The following is a 20,639-nucleotide window of genomic DNA, read 5'->3' as shown; positions in this document are numbered from 1 at the left end:
CATGACCTGAGCCGTAGGCAGAGGCTTTAACCCACTGAGCCACCCAGGTGCCCCCACAGCAGGTTTTTTCAAACTTAAAACTTCAAGGGGGAGAACCCCTTCCGGCACTGCGAATGGGGCCCCTGACACATGGTGGGCCAGTCTGGTCTCCGTTTGTTCTGTCACCCAGTTTTCTACCACAGTCAGTGTGGTGCTTAAAATAGAAAAATAGAGTTAACATACTTCCACTTGACTCTTTTGTGCTCTTTCCTTCAAGTACAATTTTTTGTTTTAGTTTTAAGATTTTATTTATTTATTTGACAGAAAGCGAGAGAGGGAACACAAGCAGGGGGAGTGGGAGAGGGAGAAGCAGGCTTCCCCCCAGAGCCGGGTGCCCAGTGTGGGGCTTGATCCCAGGACCCAGAGATGATGACCTGATTGGAAGGCAGATGCTTAACAACTGAGCCACCCAGGCGCCCTCTTTCAAGAACAGTTTTATCAGTATTTGATTTCTGCACAGCATTAATACACAGTGGTTAGGAGTGTGAACCCCAGAGCCACACTGCCCGGTTTCAAATCCCAGTGATTGCCTACAACCCAGGAGGAATGCAGCTTCTGTTTTCTCATCTGTAAAATGGTAATGATAGCAGTCCTAACTCATAGGATTTTGAGGACGAACGTAAAGTGCTTAACATAGATTTGGCTTATAATCAGTGTCAAATAGATAATAGTTTTTATTCACAATTCATTAACACTGAGTCAAAATGATAATGGAATTCTTCTGTGTATTTTGTGATTTTGAGGTTCTGTGATGATTTACTTTAGGAAGGTCTTTATAAGAATAATAGATCCGGGCTAATTTGGAAAAGTACAGAGGGATGTAACATGAGAGTTCTCCCTACCCAACCTCTATGGTTACATTCCAAACTTAGGTTTTATATCCTAGAAATCGTAATGCACAGATCTATATATAGTTTTTTTTTTTTTAAAGATTTTATTTATTTGACATGGAGAGAAAGATGCAGCGAGAAAGGGAACATAAGCAGGGGGAGTGGGAGAGGGAGAAGCAGGCTTCCCACTGAGCAGGGAGCCCAGTGTACGGCTCGATCCTAGGATCCTGGGATCATGACCCGAGCTGAAGGCAGACGCTTATCAACTGAGCCGCCTAGGAGCCCCTATAGGTTTTTTTCATAACAAAGATCAAGCAATTTTATGCATTTTTTTTAAAAGATTTTATTTATTTATTTGACAGAGATCACAAGTAGGCAGAGAGGCAGGCAGAGAGAGAGAGAGAGAGAGAGAGAGAGACAAGTGAGCAGGCTCCCTGCAGAGCAGAGAGTCCGATATGGGGCTCGATCCCAAGACCCTGAGATCATGACCTGAGCTGAAGGCAGAGGCTTTAACTCACTGAGCCACCCAGGTGCTCCCAATTTTATGCATTCTTTATCCTGTATTTTTAAATATAATTTTTTAAAAGAATTTTATTTACTTATTTGACAGAGAGAGAACGGGCACAAGTAGGGGAAGTGGCAGGCAGAGGGAGAGGGAGAAGCAGGCTTGCCCCTGAGCAGGGAGCATGACGGGCTTGATTCCAGGTCCCTGGGATCATGACCTGAGCCAAAGGCAGACGCCTGACTGTGTCACCCAGGCGGCGCAATAACTTTTTCATCTTGCAAACCTGACCCTGTCCCCATTAAGCAACACTCCTCCATTCCCTGCCCCTCAGCCTTTGGCACCCAGCATCCTACTATTTTTTTTTTTTAAGATTTTATTTATTTGACAGAGAGAGATCATAAGTAGGCAGATAGGCAGGCAGAGAGAGAGGGGGAAGCAGGCTTCCCGCTGAGCAGAGAGCCTGATGCAGGGCTTGATCCCAGGACCCTGAGACCTGACCTGAGCCAAAGGCAGAGGCTTTAACCCACTGAGCCACCCAGGCGCCCCAGCATCCTATTTTTTGTCTATGAATTTGACGCCTCATATGAGCTTGGGGACCTCGTGTAAGTGGAATCGTACTTGTCCTTTTGTGTCTGGCCTATTTCACTTAGCATAATGCCCTCAGGGTTCATCCATGTTATAGAAGGTGTTAGAATTTCTTTTTTTGTTTTTTTTTTTTAAAGAGGGAGAGAGAGAATCTCAAGCTGCCTCTGCGCCCAGGATAGAGCCCGATGAGAGGCTTGATCTCACCAACTTGAGATCATGACCTGAGCCGAAATTAAAAGTCTGATGCTTAACCAACTGAGCCACCCTGGCGCCCCTAGATTTTCATCCTTTTTAGGACTGAATACTACTCCATTGGATGGATAGACCACACTTTGTTTATCCATTCATCCTCTGGACACTTGGGTTGCTTCCATCTTCTGACTTGCGTGTGTTTTGCTGTTGTGAACATGGGTGTACAAATGTCTGTTCATATTTTGTTTTTTTCACTTAACTGTATTAGGGGTCTTTTCTGTTGTTACTTTCTTTGGAAAATAATATCATCAAATTTATTGGGATGTATTTATTAAAATGGCATCCTTAATGTTCACTATCATTGGAGAATTTATGTGACATATTAGAAAATGAGATTCATAGAATACTTTGAAGGGAAAGGATTTTATCTTCTAATTTTTTTGTTTCAATTTATGGTTTTTAGATGTGGCCATTTAGATAATGCTCTGAATGAAGCTACCAGTCGTGTGAGAACACTCGAAAATAAGAATAACTTACTGGAAATAGAAGTTGTAAGTACTCTTTTGTTGTTCAGTGGCTTAATGTTAAAAACTTAAACCTTTTTGTTAACTGAACGTTAGAGACAAATAGTTTTATGAAAACATTGGCTATGTGCTTTCTTTGTTGTTGTTAGGATGTCTTATTGTTTATATTTTGAATGCTGTTGGTGTCATATGATAGGATAAACTTTTACACTTTATTTTTTTAAAAGATTTTATTTATTCATTTGAGAGAGACAGAGCACAAGCAGGGGGAGCAGCAGCAGGCAGAGGGTGAGGAAGAAGCAGGATCCCCCCTGAGCTGGGAGCTTGACACAGGGCTCGATCCCAGGGCTTGGAGATCATGACCTGAGCCAAGGCAGAAGCTGAACCATCTGAGTCATCCAGTCGCCCCTACTTTGACATTTAAAAATTTTTTTTATTGGAATATTAATTTATATATCATAAAACTCTTTGGAAATGTATAATGCTGTGGTTTTTAGTATATTTGCAAACTTGCGCAACCATCCACCACACTTAGTTTTAGAATATTTTCTCACTTAAGGAAACCCTGAACCCCTTAACCATCAGCCTTTCCCTCCTAACTCCAAAACTCCTTCTCCCCAACCCCTAGCAATCACTACTCTACTTTCTGTTCTTAGGATTTGCCTCTTCTGGACATTCATGTGAATGGAATCATATATATAACCTTTTGTGTCCAGCTTCTTTCACTTGGTGTGATATTTTCAAGGTTTATCCATGTTGTAGCATGAATCAGTATTTCGCTATTTTTTGTGGTTAAGGAACATTCTATTGTAGGGATAGACCGTATTTATCTATTCATCAGGTGATAGGTGTTTTGGTTTTCATGTTTTGGGATTATGAATGATAGTGCTATGAATATTTGTATACAAGAGTTTATGTAGACTTAGTTTTTATTTTTTTATTTTCTATTTTTAAATTTTTAAATATTTTATTTATTTATTTGACAGAGAGACAGCGAAAGAGGGAACACAAGCCGGGGGAGTGAGAAGGGGAGAAGCAGGCTTCCCATCAAGCAGGGGGCCCGATTCGGGGCTCAATCCCAGGATCCTGGGATCATGACCTGAGCTGAATGCAGACACTTAACAACTGAACCAGCCAGGCACCCCTGGACTTAGTTTTTTAATTTTCTTGGGTGTATAACTGGAATGCATAAACTTAAAAAAATTTTTTTCATGCATTACCAAGTTTTATTCTTCTACATGTAACCTTATAAGTAACGTTTCGATGGAAGATGCCAGTTATGTTCTGTGCACTGTTTCTTTGCCTTCCTTTGATGTGTTTTTAGTTGTCTTTGTCTCCTAAACTGAAAGCTTCTTGAGGTCGGGGACTTGTCTTTCTTGCTAATCTTATATTTCTGGCACTCTATTGCCTGGCACCTAGTGAATGTTTAAAATATTGAATAAATACTAACATATCAGATGTATTTTGAATTTTCTCTTATATTTTCCTAGTAAGTGAGAGAATAGGGTAATAAAAGCTTTATTATTCTCTAAATATTAATGTGGGGCAACAGATTCTAGGTGTGGTTTCAGAATCATTCTCCTGATAGCCATGGTCATTTTTTTCATTAAAGTAACCTATAGATGAGCCCAGCACCATAGTGTCTCAGACAGTGGTTTTGTGTCTGTACTTGATGATAATCTCTGAAGCTGGTTTAAAAATATATATATATTGATTGATTGATTTGTTGTTATTTTTATAGATTTTATTTATTTATTTGACAGAGAGAGTCAGCACAAGTAGGCAGAACAGCAGGTAGAGAGAGGGAGAAGCAGGCTCCCCGCCGAGCAAGGAGCCCTATGTGGGGCTCTATCCCAGAACCCTGGGATCACGACCTGAGCCGAAGGCAGCGGCTTAACCGACTGAGCCACCCAGGCGTCCCTAGGTTTTATTTTATTTTATTTTTTTATAGTTTAATGCCCACAATTTGTTAAGTGCTATTGAAACATCTATTTTTTTTATTAAAAAATTTTGTTATTTTTGTTGTTATTTTGTAGAGTGATTTTAGAGAACGTTTCAATGCAGCCAGCAATGCTTCCAAAATTTTGCAGGAACGGATTGAGGAAATGCGAACAAGTAATAAAGAAAAAGACAATACCATCGTTCGGCTAAAATCTCGTCTGCAGGATTTAGAAGAAGCATTTGAGAATGCTTACAAACTCTCAGATGATAAAGAAGCGAGACTAAAACAAGAAAACAAAATGTTTCAAGATGTAAGTGACAAGTAACGGGAACCTAATGACAGAGGAGGCGAAAGTAATCTTAGATGTTAGACTCTTAAAGACAATTATGACTTTTTCCACATTTATTTTTGTTTTATGTAACTTTGCTGTAGCTGCAAATATATACCCTCCTAACGAGTCAGTTGGGTCTTATCTTGAAGCAGGAAGTCAGCTTCTAGAGCTGTGGTGTCACTCCCACGCCTTTCTGTCTCTAGCGGGTCAACTTTTGAGCTATCTTAAATCAACATCTGTGTGGCTGGATGGGTAAATTGAACCAGATTAGAATAGGTTTGATTGAATATTTTCACTTTGCTATAACGTCATTTAAAATTTGGTTTTGTATAATCTTGAGACTGCATTGGGTTTGGGGTTGTATATTTTTTCCTCAGGTTTTTCTTGATATCCTTTGTCATGCTACATGAAAAACTCTGAACGTATTTCAGCGTTGAATTTTCTTCCTGATAGCTTCAGATTATTGCTGCTGTGATTTTTGTTGTTGTTTGATTTTTTTACATTTATTTCCATGAAGATAATACCTGTAAATGGTTTAAATAATCAAATCTCAAATGAAAAACCGCAGTCCCCTCCACCTTCCCCCTACCTTGGTGTCTCCTACTTTAGAAAGCCCTTACGACTGTCATCTCTTTTAGCAGTTTCTTCTAGCATTTTTCTCCTATGTTTCTATGTAACAAATTTATATTGTTTTTTCTTTTTTTTCCCCATCAATTTCAGACATTATATATTGACCTCCTTCTGTGCAAGGAAGGTCACAGTTTAGTTTTTTTACACCATTTGCTCCCAATGCGAACACTTCTTTCTCTCCTTTCAATGTGATTAATGTATTAAATTCATTCTAAGAAGCTATTCTTTTACATTTTAACAACTCTGAGAAATCGGTATACATCTTTACACCATGGTGTTATATTTTAATGGGCAGCATTTCTCTTCTCTTTTAGTAGTAAGTAATAGTAAATAAAATCATGGCGTGATTTCTATTGAGTGAAGTCTTAGATTTGAAACAAGAGGGGTTATCATTTCCAGTTAAATCAGTTTTCAGTATTTCTTACTGTCTGTGTAGATATTCTTCAGAGCTAAGCTGCAGTGTCCAGTGATTATGTTTCCTTTCTCTACCAACTTAATATTTTTCCTGGAATTGATAATTGCCTTTTTTTTTTAACCTGCTTACTATCCTGTGTTTAGTACTTACTCCCATCTGCATATACTTTTGCATCATTATGAGCTGGTTGCTCTTGAGGTCAGATACACAGATGTCTAGGACCTGACTTCACTATCATCCTCGGGATAGTCTTTGCTTGTTTCCTATATTGGATCTCTTTTTTATGATTTTTATTTATTTAGAGAGGGAGGGAGTGGGGGCAGGGGCAGAGAGAAGGACAAGCAGACTGTGCGCTGAGTTCAGAGCCTGAGGATGAGTGGTGTGATCCCAAGACTCTGAGATCATGACCTGAGTCAAAATTAAGAGTTGGGCGCTCAGCCAACTGCACCACTCAGACGCCCCATGGATCTCTCTTGTGCATCCTGTGTCTTCTTTCTTGGTTTAATTCTTTGTTTTGCTAGAGTATATCTCCTGAGAAAAAGAATACATGGGAGATGAATTCCGAAGCTTTCCCTATCTGAAGACATTTGTGTCACACTTTTAAAAAAGCACTTTATTTTTTAGAGCAGTTTTGGATTTACAGAAAAATTGAGAACACGGTGCAGTGTTCCTATATACCCTGCACAGTCCACCTGTTGTTAATGTCTTATGTTAGGATGGCATGTTTGCAACAATTAATGAAGTAATATTGATATATAATTATTAAATAAATTCTATAGTTTATTTAGATTTCCTTTGTTTTTGAGAGTTTCTCACACTTTCCTTGTTTTTGATGACCTGGACAGTTTTAAGGAGGACTGATCGGGGATTTTGTTGGATGTCCTTGGGATTTGTCTGTTGTTTTTCTCATGTTTAGACTGTAGTTACAGGATATTGGGAGGAAAACCACAAAGGTAAAGTACCATTTTCAGCATATCATATCAACAAGCCTTATGGGTTTTTTTTTGTTTCCTTACTGTCATAAAGTTTCAGGAGACAGTGGATATAAATACTCTCTTCAGTATGTCATATTTGATTAGAATTTCACAAGGTTTTCATTATTACTGTTCTCGTTCATGTGTACTAATAGTATAATTTTTGTGTGTAAATACCTGATGTAGTCTGATTTTTCAGACTTCTTCTTCTTTTTTTTTTTTTTTTTTAGATTTTATTTATTTGAGAGAGAGTGAGTACAAGCAGTGTGAGGGGCAGAGGGACTAAGCAGACTTCCTGCTGAGCGAGGAGCCTGACGCCGGGCTCCATCCCAACACCCTGAGATCATGACCTGAGAAGTCAGATGCTTAACTGACTGAGCCACCCAGGAGCCCCTTGTATGTTTACTTTGACATAATACCAGAATTATAGAAAGTTGCAAAAATTGTATAAAAATTTTCCACATAAAATTTTTTTTTAAATAAAGATTTTATTTGTCAGAGAGAGACACAGCGAGAGAGGGAACACAAGCAGGGGGAGTGGGAGAGGGAGAAGCAGGCTTCCTGCTGAGCAGGGAGTCTGATGTGGGGCTCGATCCCAAGACCCTAGGATCATGACCTGAGCAGAAGGCAGATGCTTAATGACTGAGCCAGCCAGGCACCGCCCCCCTTTTTTGTGTGTGAGATTTTATTTACTTAGTTGAGACAGCAGAGTGAGAGAAGGAAAGAAAGCGCAAACTGGGAGGAACAGCAGAGGGAGAGGGAGAAACACACTACTTTCTGTGCAGAGAGCCGGATATGGGACTTGATCCCCCGGCCATGAGATCATGACCTGAGCCAAAGGCAGAGCCTTAATCAACTGAGCCATCCAGGTGCCCCACCATATACCTTTCATCTCAAAGTTTTTAAGTTTCTTAGTTTCTTTCTTTCTTTCTTTCTCTCTCTCTCTTTCCTTCCTTCCTTCCTTCCTTCTTTCTTTTCTTTTCTTTTCTTTTCTTTTCTTTTCTTTCTTTCTTTCTTTCTTTCTTTCTTTCTTTCTTTCTTTCTTTCTTTCTTTCTTTTTCTTTCTTTTTTTTAAGATTTTATTTATTTGAGGGCGCCTGGGTGGCTCAGCGGGTTGAAGCCTCTGCCTTCGGCTTGGGTCGTGGTCCCGGGGTCCTGGGGTCGAGCTCCGCATGGGGCTCTCTGCTCAGCGGGGGGCCTGCTTCCTCTTCTCCCTCTCTGCCTGCCCCTCTGCCTACTTGTGATCTCTGTCAATAAAAATAAATGAAATCTTTAAAAAAAAAAAGATTTTATTTATTTGAGAGAGAACATGAGTGGGGGGAGAAGCAGAGGAAGAGGGACGAGCAGACTCCTGGCTAAGTGGGGAGGGAGCCTGCTGCCGGGCTGTATCCCAGGACCGTGTGATCACGACCTGAGCCGAAGCTAGATGCTTAACTGACTGAGCCACGCAGGCACCTCTTGATTCAAAGCCTTAACATTTAACAATATGTGCTTTATCGTTCTTTTGGTGGTTCCATGTGGTTGTGGCTGCCCTGCTGGGGAGTTAGGATAGAAAACATCCAGTGTTATAGAACGTTCTGTTGGACAGCACTGCTATAGAATATTCTTCAGTTTGGGTTTGTGTTTTGCACAATTAGATTCAGGTTATTAGAACGAATGCGCAAGAATACTGCAAAAGGAAGCTGAGCCCTTCTTTTTTATTTATTTATTTTTAAAGAGATTTTATTGATTTATTTGACAGAGAGAGAGATCACAAGTAGGCAGAGAGAGGGGGGGAAGCAGGCTCCCTGCTGAGCAGAGAGCCCGATGTGGAGCTCAATCCCAGGACCCTGAGATCATGACCTGAGCCAAAGGCAGAGTCTCAACCCACTGAGCCACCTAGGCGCCCCAAGCTGAGCCCTTCTTAGCATATCTTATCAGGAGGCACATGTTAGTTTTGTGGTATTAATTGTGATCTCTTGGTTAAGGTAGTGGTTGCCAGGTGTCTCCACTGTAAAGTTCTATCTCCACATTTAGAATTAATAAGTATTAGGGGGTGGGGAGATATATATATATATTTAAACATTTTTTAATTTAAAGTAATTAGTATTTAAGTGTCCACAATAGCTATACAATGGAAAGAGCAGATGAATGGATAAAGAGTATGTGGGGTGTGTGTGTGTGTGTGTGTGTGTGTAATGGAATACTATGCAGCCATCAAAATATGAAATCTTGCCTTTGCAATTTCCTGGAACTAGAGGGTATTATGCTAAGCGAAATAAGTCAACCAGAGAAAGACAATTATCATATGATCTCGCTGATAGGTGGAATTTGAGAAACAAGGCAGAGAATCATGGGGGAAGAGAGGAAAAAATGTAAAGGGATGAAACAAGAGAGGGAGACAAACCATAAAGACTTTTAATCTCAGGAAACAAACTGAGGGTTGCTGGAGTGGAGGGGTGGGGAGAGGTGGGGTGGCTGTGTGATGGACATTGGGGAGGGCATGTGCTATAGTGAGCGGTGTTAATTGTGTAAGACTGATGAATCACAGACCTATACCCCTGAAACCAATAATACATTATATGTTAATAAAAATAAAGTAACAAAATTAGCATATAATGTATTATTGGTTTCAGAGGTATTTGTATATCATTTTTGGAGAAATGTCTGTTCAAGCCCTTTGTTCATTTTTTAATTGGGTTATTTGTTTATTTTTATTTTTTAATTTAAATTCAATTGATTAACATAAAATGTATTACTGGTTTCAGAGGCAGAGGTCCGTGATTCATTAGTCTTCTATAACACCCAGTGCTCATTACATCATGTGCCCTCCTTAATGTCCATCACTCATATATCCCATCCCCCTACCCGCTCCTCTCCAGCAACCCTCGGTTTGTTTCCTAGGATTAAGAGTCTCGTATGGTTTGTCTTCCTCTCTGGTTTCGTCTTGTTTTATTTTTTTCTCTCTTCCCCTATGATCCTGTTTTGTTTCTTAAATTCCACATAGGAGTGAGATCATATGATAATTGTCTTTCTGTGATTGACTTATTTTGCTTAGCATAGTACCCTCTAGTTCCATCTACATCGTTGCAGATGGCAAGATTTCTTTTTTTTTTTTAAAGATTTTATTTATTTGGCAGACAGAGATGGCGAGAGAGGGAACACAAGCAGGGGAAGTGGGAGAGGGAGAAGCAGGCTTCCCGCAGAGCAGGGAGCCCGATGCAGGGCTCGATCCCAGGACTCTGGGATCATGACCTAAGCTGAAGTCAGACTTTTAATGAGTGAGCCACTCAGGTGCCTCAAGATTTCAGTTTTTGATGACTGGGTAATATTCCATAGTGTGTGTGTGTGTGTGTGTGTGTGTGTGTGTGTGTGTGTGTGTCTACCACATCTTTATCCATTCATCTGCTGATGGACATCTGGGCTCTTTCCATAGTTTGGCTGCTGTGGACATTGGGGTGCAGGTGCCCCTTCGGATCACTACATTTGTATCTTTGGTGTAAATAGCCACTAGTGCAATTGCTGGGTTGTAGGGTAGCTCTATTTTCAACCCTTTAAGGAACCTCCATGCTGTTTTCCATAGGGACTGCACCAGCTTGCATTCCCACCAACTCTGTAGGAGGGCTCTGTTAAGGGATATTTTAAGACTTTGTAAATCGGGCACCTGGGTGGCTCAGTGGGTTAAAGCCTCTGCCTTCGGCTCAAGTTATGATCTCAGGGTCCTGGGATCAAGTCCCACATCGGGCTCTCTGCTCAGCGGGGAGCCTGCTTCTCCCTCTCTTTCTGCCTGCCTCTCTGCCTATTTGTAATCTCTGTCTGTCAAATAAAAAAATAAAATCTTAAAAAAAAAAAAGACTTTGTAAATCACCTTTTTCTCATCAAACTTTTACCCACTAGCTTTAGCATCCACTGAGGAGTCTTTCCTGAAACAAGTAATTACTGTTGTGGTTGCCAAATGGTGGTTCTTCTATTACTCCTTCTGCATTTTACTGCAAGGAGGAGCTGTCCGCTCTCTTTTATTTATATTAGCGTGGACTGATGAATTCTTATTTTGTTCAGTGAGTTACAGTTCTTTTTGTTGTTGTTACAGTTACCATTCTGATGCTTGCGCTCTCCTAGTTTTGGCCAGTAGGGTAAATGTCAGGCGGGCTGACTCCTGTGTCCTTTGGACACGTTTGTGTCATCCTTCGACCCTCATCCAGTGAGATAGTCCAGGCTCATCTTCTACTTTCCCAGTCCCAGCCCTAAACCCGTCATTTTCCCATGGAGTGCTGGTTCACTTAGTTGGAAAATGATATTTAGAAATGAAGATCTAGCACTAGGTACATTCCTTGCTAGTGGGATGCCATTGTTTTTAATTATTTATAAGTTCACCACAGTTATGTTGGAATAACAGGAAGCAGCACGGGATGGTTGGAATGTTGTTTTGAGCTGAAATTATATTAATGTTGCCAGTGATTACACAGTCTTCCTTTGCATTTATCATGTCAAGTATTTTAAGCATAGGGAAAAGAATACAGAGTAATATATAGAACATCCACATACCAGCTGTCTGTAAATACAACTGAAATACTCTCTTCTCACCCTTTCTCTTCTAAACCTGCTCTGTTGAATATACCGTTGGTTTTCCCCATGCATTTCTACTTTTGCTCCACATACGTATTCTGTAAACAATATATAGTAAGGTTTGATGTGTCCTTAAACGAGATATGAATCGTATTGTACCACATATACTTCCTGCAACCTGTTTTTTTTTTTTTTTTCCTTTTAAGTAGGTTCCACACCCAACATGGGGCTCAAACTCATGACCCCAAGATAAAGAGTCCCAGGCTCTAAGCAATGAGCCAGCCAGGTGCCCCTCCTGCAACCTGTTTTTTTGTAGCTTGGTTTTTGAGATTTACCATGTTGATACATGCAGCTTTTAATCATTTTTATTTAAACATATTTGAAGTTTTTTAGGTATTTGAAAAGAGTATTACGTGTGGACCCACCACTCCTCTTTAGATTTAAAATACAACAGATACGGTCGCAGTCCCCCTGCCGACCCCCCGTGCACCCATTTCTGCTCACCCCGCGCTCCTGGGTGTGACTGGTCTGAACAGTGAATATCTTCCCGTGTCGGTGTCTCACACGTGCATGTGTGCGTAGTCAGTGTTGTTTGGCATATTGTAGAGCTTTTTACAATTGCTGTCACACTGTATTTACTAATCTTTTCTCGTTGGTAAGATTTGTTCAGGCAGATGCATTAGCACTAGCTCGTTTGTCCTCCGCTCACTATGAATTTTCCACAGTTACCTGTTTCCCTCTCGCCAGTTTCTTTTCCTTGCCCTTAAGAGCCGCAGGGCCACGAGCATTCCTAATCAGGTCTCCTTGCAAAGACCTGTGCAACTGCCTCTCAGGTTAGGAACCAGAGTCTCAACACAGGTGACCCCGAACTGGACGTAGTCTGGGAACTTGGGCGGGCCATAGCGGGGACAGCTTGTCTCTGTTCTGCGACATCCAGGACCTCAGCTGGATTTTCAAAGGCTGGTGGCCGGTTGTTGATGATGGCCGTCAATAAGGCTGCATTCCTCTACGTGGGCTAGTTGGGCTTCTCTGAAGCGTGACGACGGAATGCCACAGGCCAGCGTCCTGAAAGATTGTCCTGACAGCCAGTAGCCTTTTATGACCCAGCCCTGGAAATCCTTCGGCCTCATTTCTGTCACTTTCTATTTGTTAAATAGTCTCAAAGGCCTGCCCAGGTTCAGGGGAAGAAGAAATAGATACCACTTCTTGATGGGGTGTGGCAAGGTTCCGGAAGACCTTGTGTGAACAGAAATTACTGCTGCGATTGTGGAGATAAACAGTCTGTCCCGTGAACCTGCGTGCGTCTGTGTGTGGTGGCCGGGACTTAGAATGTGCACACTGTCCTCTTGATGACATGTTGCTAAGCTGCTCTGTGAAATGGTTGTACTAGTTCATTTTCCCACCAGTAATGTATGAGAAGTCTTGTTTTCTAGAGTATTTCCAATGCTTGCTGTTGTCAGACTTCTTAATTTTTGCCGGTCTGATGGATGCAAAATGGTTAGTTTATATGTGTTGCGGTCCTTTTCCCTTGGCTTGTGGCTCGCATTTCACCTGATGTTACCTTCTTTGGGGTAGAAGCTTTGTGTTTTATTTATTTATTTATTTTAAAGATTTATTTATTTATTTATTTGACAGAGATCACAAGTAGGCAGAGCAGTGGGCAGAAAAAGAGGAAGGGAAGCAGGCTCCCCGCTGAGCAGAGAGCCCGATGCAGGGCTCGATCCCAGGACCCTGAGATCACGACCTGAGCCGAAGGCAGAGGCTTTAACCCACTGAGCCACCCAGGTGCCCCTGTATTTTATTTTTTAAAGATTTTATTTATTTTTGAGAGAAAGCAAGAGAGAGCACGAGTGGAGGGGCAGAAGGAGAGGGAGAGGCAGACTTCCTGCTGAGCAGGGAGCCAGAACTGAGGCTCGATCCCAGGACTTTGAGATCATGACCTGAGCCGAAGGCAGGCGCTTAACCGACTGCGCCACCCAGGCACCCCCAAGTTTTGTATTTTAGTGTCCAAATACAGTCTTTTCATTTCTGGTTTGGAACTCTTTTATGTCTTGTTTACAAAATCTTTTCCTACTTAAGGATCTGAAAATTACTAACCTGTATATTGCCTTCTAAAATTATACAGCCTTTTGGGATGCCTGGGTGGCTCAGTTGGTTAAATGACTGCCTTTAGCTCAGGTCATGATCCCAGGGTCCTGGGATCGAGCCCCACATCGGGCTGCCTGCTCCGTGGGGAGCCTGCTTCTCCCTCTGCCTCTGCCTGGTGCTCTCCCTGCTGTGCTCTCTCTTTCTCTGTGTCAAATAAATAAATAAAATATTTAAAAATAAAATAAAATATAAAATTACATTAAAATAAGAGCCTTTCTTCATATATTTAGGCCTTTAATCTACCCCAGATTGCCTCTTATATATGGTGTGAGATAGGGATTGGACTTGACTGTTTTTTTCAAATGATTAACCGAGTATTACAGCACCATTTTTTCAGAAAGTTCATTTATTTTAAGCAATCTCCACGCCCAAAAGGGGGCCTGAACTCATGACCCCAACATTGAGAGTTGCTTCACTGATTGAGCCAGCAGCGCCCTTCATGGCACAATTTTTTAAGAGAATATCTTTTCCCTACTGACTTTTAATGCCACTTCTGTTATATATTATGTTTCTTTCTTGGATGGTCTGTTTTGAGGCTCCCTAGTCTGTTTCATTGGTTTGTTTATTTGTCCCTGGATGGAAACTACATCATCTTAATTACTAGCATATTATAATGAGCTTTTATTTTTGGTGTAATGCTTCCTTAACTTTTTTTTTGTCTTCTAAAAATTATTTTTTACCAGTTTTTCATCTTTTAAAAATTTTTTTAAATCAAAATAAATTTTTTTATTGTGTTGTGTTATTCACCATAAAATACATCGTTAGTTTTTGATGCAGTGTTCCAAGATTCATTGTTAGTTTTTTGCCATTTTATTTCATGTAAATATTACTGTTGGCTTATCACATTAAAAACAAAACAAAACTGCATTTGGAGCTCCTGGCTGACTCAGTTGGTGGAGCACATGATTCTTGATCTTGGGGTCATGAGTTCAAGTCCCACCTTGGGTGAAAAGATTACTTCGAAACAAAGCAGGGGTGCCTGGTTGCATGCTCTTCCAGCTGAGCCAGCCAGGTGCCCCTATGTCTTGAATTTTTAACATTATCCGTAATTATCATGGATGAAGATTTAAGTCCTTCACATGTCATTTGGCTAAGAGTATAGAATTCTGGGGTATATTTTCTTTCCATCAGATTTTTAAGCATTTTGTTCCATTGTTTTTTTTTTTTTTTTAATATTTTATTTATTTATTTGACAGACAGAGATCACAAGTAGGCAGAGAGGCAGGCAGAGAGAGAGGAAGGGAAGCAGGCTCCCTGCTGAGCAGAGAGCCCGATGCGGGACTCGATCCCAGGACCCTGAGATCATGACCTGAGCCGAAGGCAGCTGCTTAACCCACTGAGCCACCCAGGCGCCCTGTTCCATTGTTTTTTGCTGCCTTGAGAATATACCTGATGATTGATTCTCTTCCTCTCTTCCCCATCCCAGTCCTATGTCTTTTGTGTTTTCTCCTTTCCCCTCATCTTTCTTATTTTGAAAGCTTCAAGTCTACAGAAAAATTGTACAGATGGTATGATGAAAACCTCTGTATATTCCTTGTCTAGTTCATCAGTTGTGAATATTTTATCACATTTGCTTTATGTCTTCACAACATTATAGGCTTTTTTCCTTATGCTGAACAATTTGGGAGTCAATTACAGACACTGTGAGATTTCACTCCTAAATACTCCAACAGGTGTCTCCTGAGAATAAGGACATTCTCCTGCATAATCTCAACCTAGTTCTCACACACGGGGAATTTAATTTTGATATAATGCTAGTTATCTAATATATAGTCTATATTCAACTTGACCCAGTTATCTAAATAATGTCCTTTATAGATGTTTTGGATTTTGCTTTTTAGTTTACACTCCAATCAAGGACTGCACATTGTGTCTGTAAATGCGCTTCTCATTCCTTATGAGTGAGTTCAAAGCTCCTTCTGGAAGTTGTAGCATTTTTTTATCCTTGGTGTCGTTAAATTCCATAGCAGTGTGCCTTGAAACAGGTCTTTTTTCATTCATTGTTGGAGGCACAGATTCTTGCAATCTGGGAATGAATGTCCTTCGGTCCTATAGACTTGCTAATATTATTTCTCTCTTGATTTCCTTCCTGCCTTCTCTGTTCTCTTTCGTTGGAACTTTTGCCAGTAAATGTTGTATTGCGTGGGTTGATTTTCTAAGACTCATGTATCCTTTAGTTTCCATCATGGCCTCTTTGTTCTCTATCTCCTTGTCTTAGTATTACATTTATTTTCTCTCTCATTTTTATTTTTATTTTTTTAAAGATTTTATTTCTTTATTTGAGAGTGAGAGAGAGAGGGAGAGAGAACATGAGAGGGGAGAGGGTCAGAGGGAGAAGCAGGCTCCACATGGAGCTGGGAGCCCGATGCAGGATTTGATCCTGGGACTCCGGGATCATGACCTGGACCAAAGGCAGTCGCCCAACCAGCTGAGCCACCCAGACGCCCCTCATTTTTAGTTTCTTTCTTTCCTTTTTTTTTTTTTTTAAGATTTTATTTATTTATTTGACAGAGATCACAAGTAGGCGGAGAGGCAGGCATAGAGAGAGGAGAAAGCAGGCTCCCTGCTGATCAGAGAGCCCAATGTGGGGCTCCGTCCTAGGACCCTGAGATCATGACCTGAGCCAAAGGCAGAGGCATAACCTGCTGAGCCACCCAGGCACTCCAAGAGCTGTTTCTTGTTCTTCAGTTGCTAGTTTTTCACTGGTTTCTGGTCTTGTTTTATTATGTATAGAACACTGAAGAGATTAATAGCTTTCTTTTAATGCTTTCTTTAGTTTTGATTTATTACTTCTTTTGAGTTAAACTTTCATTTTGAAGTCCGCTTCATATTGAATATTTTTGCTTTTTTAAAAGAATGTTGGTTCTTCTACTGTAGACTCACATTTAAGGGGGAGGCAGTCAGAAGCCATTAGGAGACTCTGCTGGCAGTAAGGGATGGGGAGCCAAGTTTTGTTTTGTTTTAACTCTTCCTTGGTCATCATCTCCTTACCCTTTGCTTCCTCCACATGTTAGACATGGGCTTCTGGAATGCCATGTGTGTCTCATTCACATTTCCTGTGTCCTGTCGCCTGGCTGGGCAGTGCACTGTTGTTCTAGGCTCTAGCCTCTCAGCTTAAGGACTTTAAACCAGCTCCCTTTCGTCAGCCTGTGCTTGCACCGTGTCTGCTACTGAACCTGACATTCAGGTCCTGAGCCTCTCGGGATATGAAGACATTGGCCTGCTAACCGTTAGCGTCCCATACACAGGCACTAAAGCTTACAGCCTGCTATGCCTTATTATAGCCTTATTGAGATCTCTCCTTTGTTACCCTCAACTCTTGATTTCTCTATAACTGCCGCATTGTCACTTGAGTTGGATCTTGGGATAAAAAGAAAATTCTTGGACTCTGTCTTCTTTAGTAAGTCTCACGTAATACGTATTTTCAAAGAAATTACCTAATCATATTAGATTTGGGATTGTGCCTTTACTGTATGGAATTTATCCAAAAGAAGTATACAATTCACAGAAGAAAGCAAATTTTAATCTTTTAAAATACTGCTTACCTGAAGGGTCTTGACTGATACTATATAATTTTTGTTTTTATGTTGAAACATTCAGATTAACAGAAAACTTGTAAGAATGTCCTGTTCCTTTTACCTAGGATCCCAGTTGTTAACAATTTGCCATATTTGCTTTATCAGCTCCCGCATGTACGTTTACATGTGCATTTTTTTTCTTGAACCATGTGAGAGTAAGCCGTAGATGTTCTCCCCCTTTACCCCTCCCTTTTGATATGTATTTCATAAGAACAGGGATCTTCTGTACATAGTCACAGAACAAATCAAAGTAATTAAATGTGCATTTGACATCTAAATTATTATTTTATGGCACTTTTTTCCTGGTTCAGGATCCAACCCAGAATCATACCTTATATTCACTCCTCTTATCTCTTTAGTTGCCTTCAATCTGGAACAGAGTGTTAATTTTTCTATTTCAAGACCTTAGCATTTTTGAAGAGTACAGGGAGCTATTTTATAGACTATCTGAGTTGATATTATAATGTTTAATTTTATGGTACATTTCTTTGTTTTTTTCTTGTAGCTCTTAGGAGAGTATGAGTCCCTGGGAAAAGAGCACGAACGAGTAAAGGTAATGGTTGGTGATTCATGTTCTGAGTTTCATGGAGGGGCAGAAGCCCTGGGTTGGAAATGAAGAGGGCTTACCCTTTATCTCCCTCTGTTCTCCCCACCCTCCATCCCCCTCCAGCTGCTTGAGTTAGACCACTTACTTCATCTTCTCTGTCAGTGTCCTTATTCTCAAATATTTGCCCACTTAAGTCAATCATTTTTGGATGTGTTAACAAATATTGAATGGCTGTTGTGTTTGAGATGAGATGGAATTTTTAGAAGAGTGTAAGGTATGATATAGATGTAAATAATTATTTCATAATATTTAAATATTAAGTTTTTTAAAGTATTCACTTTTTATGGGGTTGTTTGAATTTATCAATGATGTTTGCTTTCTTAATGAAAGCTTTGTTTGGGAATGAGATATTTGAATTCAGTGAAACCCCACAGCGATGCTGTAAGTGGGGCCCCAAGCATTTCTGCCGCATGGACTACAGGGTAGCAGCCATTCAAGGTTAGAGGAAGACAGGGAGGCATTCTGGGGGCTCAGGAGCCAGTCAGGACATCTGAAATCTCACCAGCACAGCTCTCTGGTTTGTCGTTTACTGAGGTTTTTAGGCAAGTTGTGGCTAAAACATGTCCATTTTAACCCTGGATTGCTTGTAATCAAGCAGAGCATGATAGGCTGTACCTGTTACTACACGGGCTATACACACAGCTCTTGGTGTAAGCCAGTGTTTTGTTCTCTCGGTTTCTCCCTTGAATTACATGTACTGGCTCGTGGTTGATGCTCCCTTTTTGCTGAGTATCCGCATGATTTTTTTTGTAGCTCTCTGGCGTAGCCTTAGATTGGTTTTGTATTATGTATTTTAAAATAAAAACAATCTACCCTATTTCAGTTACTGAATTTTTCCTTTATCTTCATAGGATACATTAAATACAACTGAGAACAAATTGCTGGATGCACACACTCAGATTTCTGATTTGAAAAGGTAAAATGTATTGTCTCACTAATAAGATAATTATTGCCTCTGTTCTTTTAACATCTGACTATGTGTCTGTACTGAAAGCAATGAAAGAAAGTTTTTCTTGAGGGTTTTTAGGCATTTTGAGATCAGGTTTTATCCTAATCTTCCCCTGACCTGGAAATACATTTGATTTTAGCCAAAGGAGATTTTTAAACTGTTAGAGTATATTGGTGGTTGGGCTTGAGGAGTGTACGTTTCCTGAACCATCATGTGCTTTGTCAGCATAGCAAAATCTAAATGATACTAAACCATTGGAAATCTGTCAAAAAAAAAAAAAAAAAAAAAAGACAAAAAAGAATTTTAACAAGCAGTCTAGTTCACTAAATTTTATTTGTGCTCCCAAAAGAGAACAACATTCACCCCAACTTTATGAACATCTACTTTCTTAAAAACCTGGTGTGGGGACTATATTCATGATCTGATTTGCCTAGTTAGATAGAAACAGAGTCATAAATCGTCCCTATGCAAATGATTAGATATTTCTAATTGGCTTTGGAGCACGTCTTTGTATTTGGAGATGTGGCCCTTAACTGGAGATTGTACTGCTCTCCGCAGGACTTCCCATCTGGGAGAATGTGAATGCTGTCTGGCCCTCTCATCCGCCCAGGTCTTTTCTGTGATGCATTCAGTTATGCCAATAGCTTCCTTATCTCAGATTGCCATAAAGCGTCAGCCCGTTAGAGCTGTTCTTTCTCAAACCTTCCTTGCATCAGGGTAGGCAAGATTTTGAGCTTACAAGATGAGACAAAGACATGCAAAATTTAAAAGAACAGAAAGAATGCCAAGATAACCTCAAAACAATTAATTGGCCCGAGTCCTGTTTTCTGTTGGTGAACTTGAAAATAGGCTTTTATTCTGAACATGGCACAGATGAGGTGAATTGCTTGTAGACAGAGAATTTGGGGGATTGTTTAGCCTTTGTATCTTTTAAAAACTAGGAAGTTCTTACTGGCTCTTTTATTGGATGTTAAACCTGCTTCCTTTTTTGTGAAAACATTACCATCTATATTTTATATGCGTGGATATATATGTTTAGAATTAAACACGTTAGAGTTGCACTTTGAGTACTTGAATTTATTTTATTTTTTAATTTAATTTATACCATGAGTTTTGATCTGTAATCAGATTTATAAATCTTTTAAACTTGTCTGTATAAAGTCCATTTGTGTTTCCTTGTATAGTTTAATGTGTTTGCCTTTCAGTGTATGTTCCAGTTTTGCTCAGCTTTTTTAAGCTTATTGGTGGCATTTTACTATGAAAACAGGCTTTAAGACCAGCAGTTCTTCTGTCACCATTTTTCTAGAAGTGTCTGTTAAATAAGTAATTTGTAGTTGAGCTATATTTTAAATGTGTACTTAATTTATCTTATTACTTTTGAATTAGAACAATTTCAAAACTTGAAGCTCAGGTCAAGCAAGTAGAGCATGAAAATATGTTAAGTCTTCGCCATAATTCGAAAACTCCCATGAGAGCCTCACGTGCCAAGTAAGTTATTTTGCTTAATCTCTGTAAAGCCAGAAATAGGTACACCCTTTTATTGAACTGAGAAGCTCATCTGTCTAAGTCATAAGGAAGTCAGAGTTCAATGTCATTATAGAACTTAGATGTGTAAAAACATCTAATTTCGGGGCACCTGGCTGGCTCAGTGAGTAGAGCATACGACTCGGGGTGGTGAGTTGGAGCTCCACATTGGACGCATAGCTTGCTTAAAAAACAAAAAAGTAAAACCATCTAATTATTAGATATCATAAAACCTCTCATGTGGAGGCATGTGCCAAAAGGAGGAAATAGAATCAGATTAGGTATAAAGAGACCTGGAATGTTTTGTTGACTCTTCCCAGC

General features: G+C 40.1%; 1 protein-coding gene across 10 annotated transcripts in view; it reads left to right on the top strand.

Moving 5' to 3' along the window:
- The window catches only part of MPHOSPH9 (M-phase phosphoprotein 9), a 61,938-nt gene that overhangs the window by 24,860 nt on the left and 16,439 nt on the right, over window positions 1-20,639 (top strand). For all 10 annotated transcript variants that reach the window (XR_004384868.1, XM_032876422.1, XM_032876423.1 and 7 more), the window contains 5 exons: window positions 2,615-2,702; window positions 4,712-4,927; window positions 17,744-17,791; window positions 18,697-18,761; window positions 20,181-20,282. Coding sequence is in view for 9 of the 10 variants with exons in the window: in XM_032876422.1 (XP_032732313.1) it covers window positions 2,615-2,702; window positions 4,712-4,927; window positions 17,744-17,791; window positions 18,697-18,761; window positions 20,181-20,282 (519 nt within the window). In the remaining variant the exon portion in view is untranslated. The remainder of the gene's footprint in view (window positions 1-2,614; window positions 2,703-4,711; window positions 4,928-17,743; window positions 17,792-18,696; window positions 18,762-20,180; window positions 20,283-20,639) is intronic.

This window comes from Lontra canadensis, unplaced genomic scaffold (genome assembly GCF_010015895.1).
Source record: "Lontra canadensis isolate GAN:19392208 unplaced genomic scaffold, GSC_riverotter_1.0 scaffold58, whole genome shotgun sequence".
Lineage (NCBI taxonomy): Eukaryota > Metazoa > Chordata > Mammalia > Carnivora > Mustelidae > Lontra > Lontra canadensis.
The sequence above is the reverse complement of the archived record's forward strand: the minus strand, read 5'-3'. Positions and strand labels throughout refer to the sequence as shown.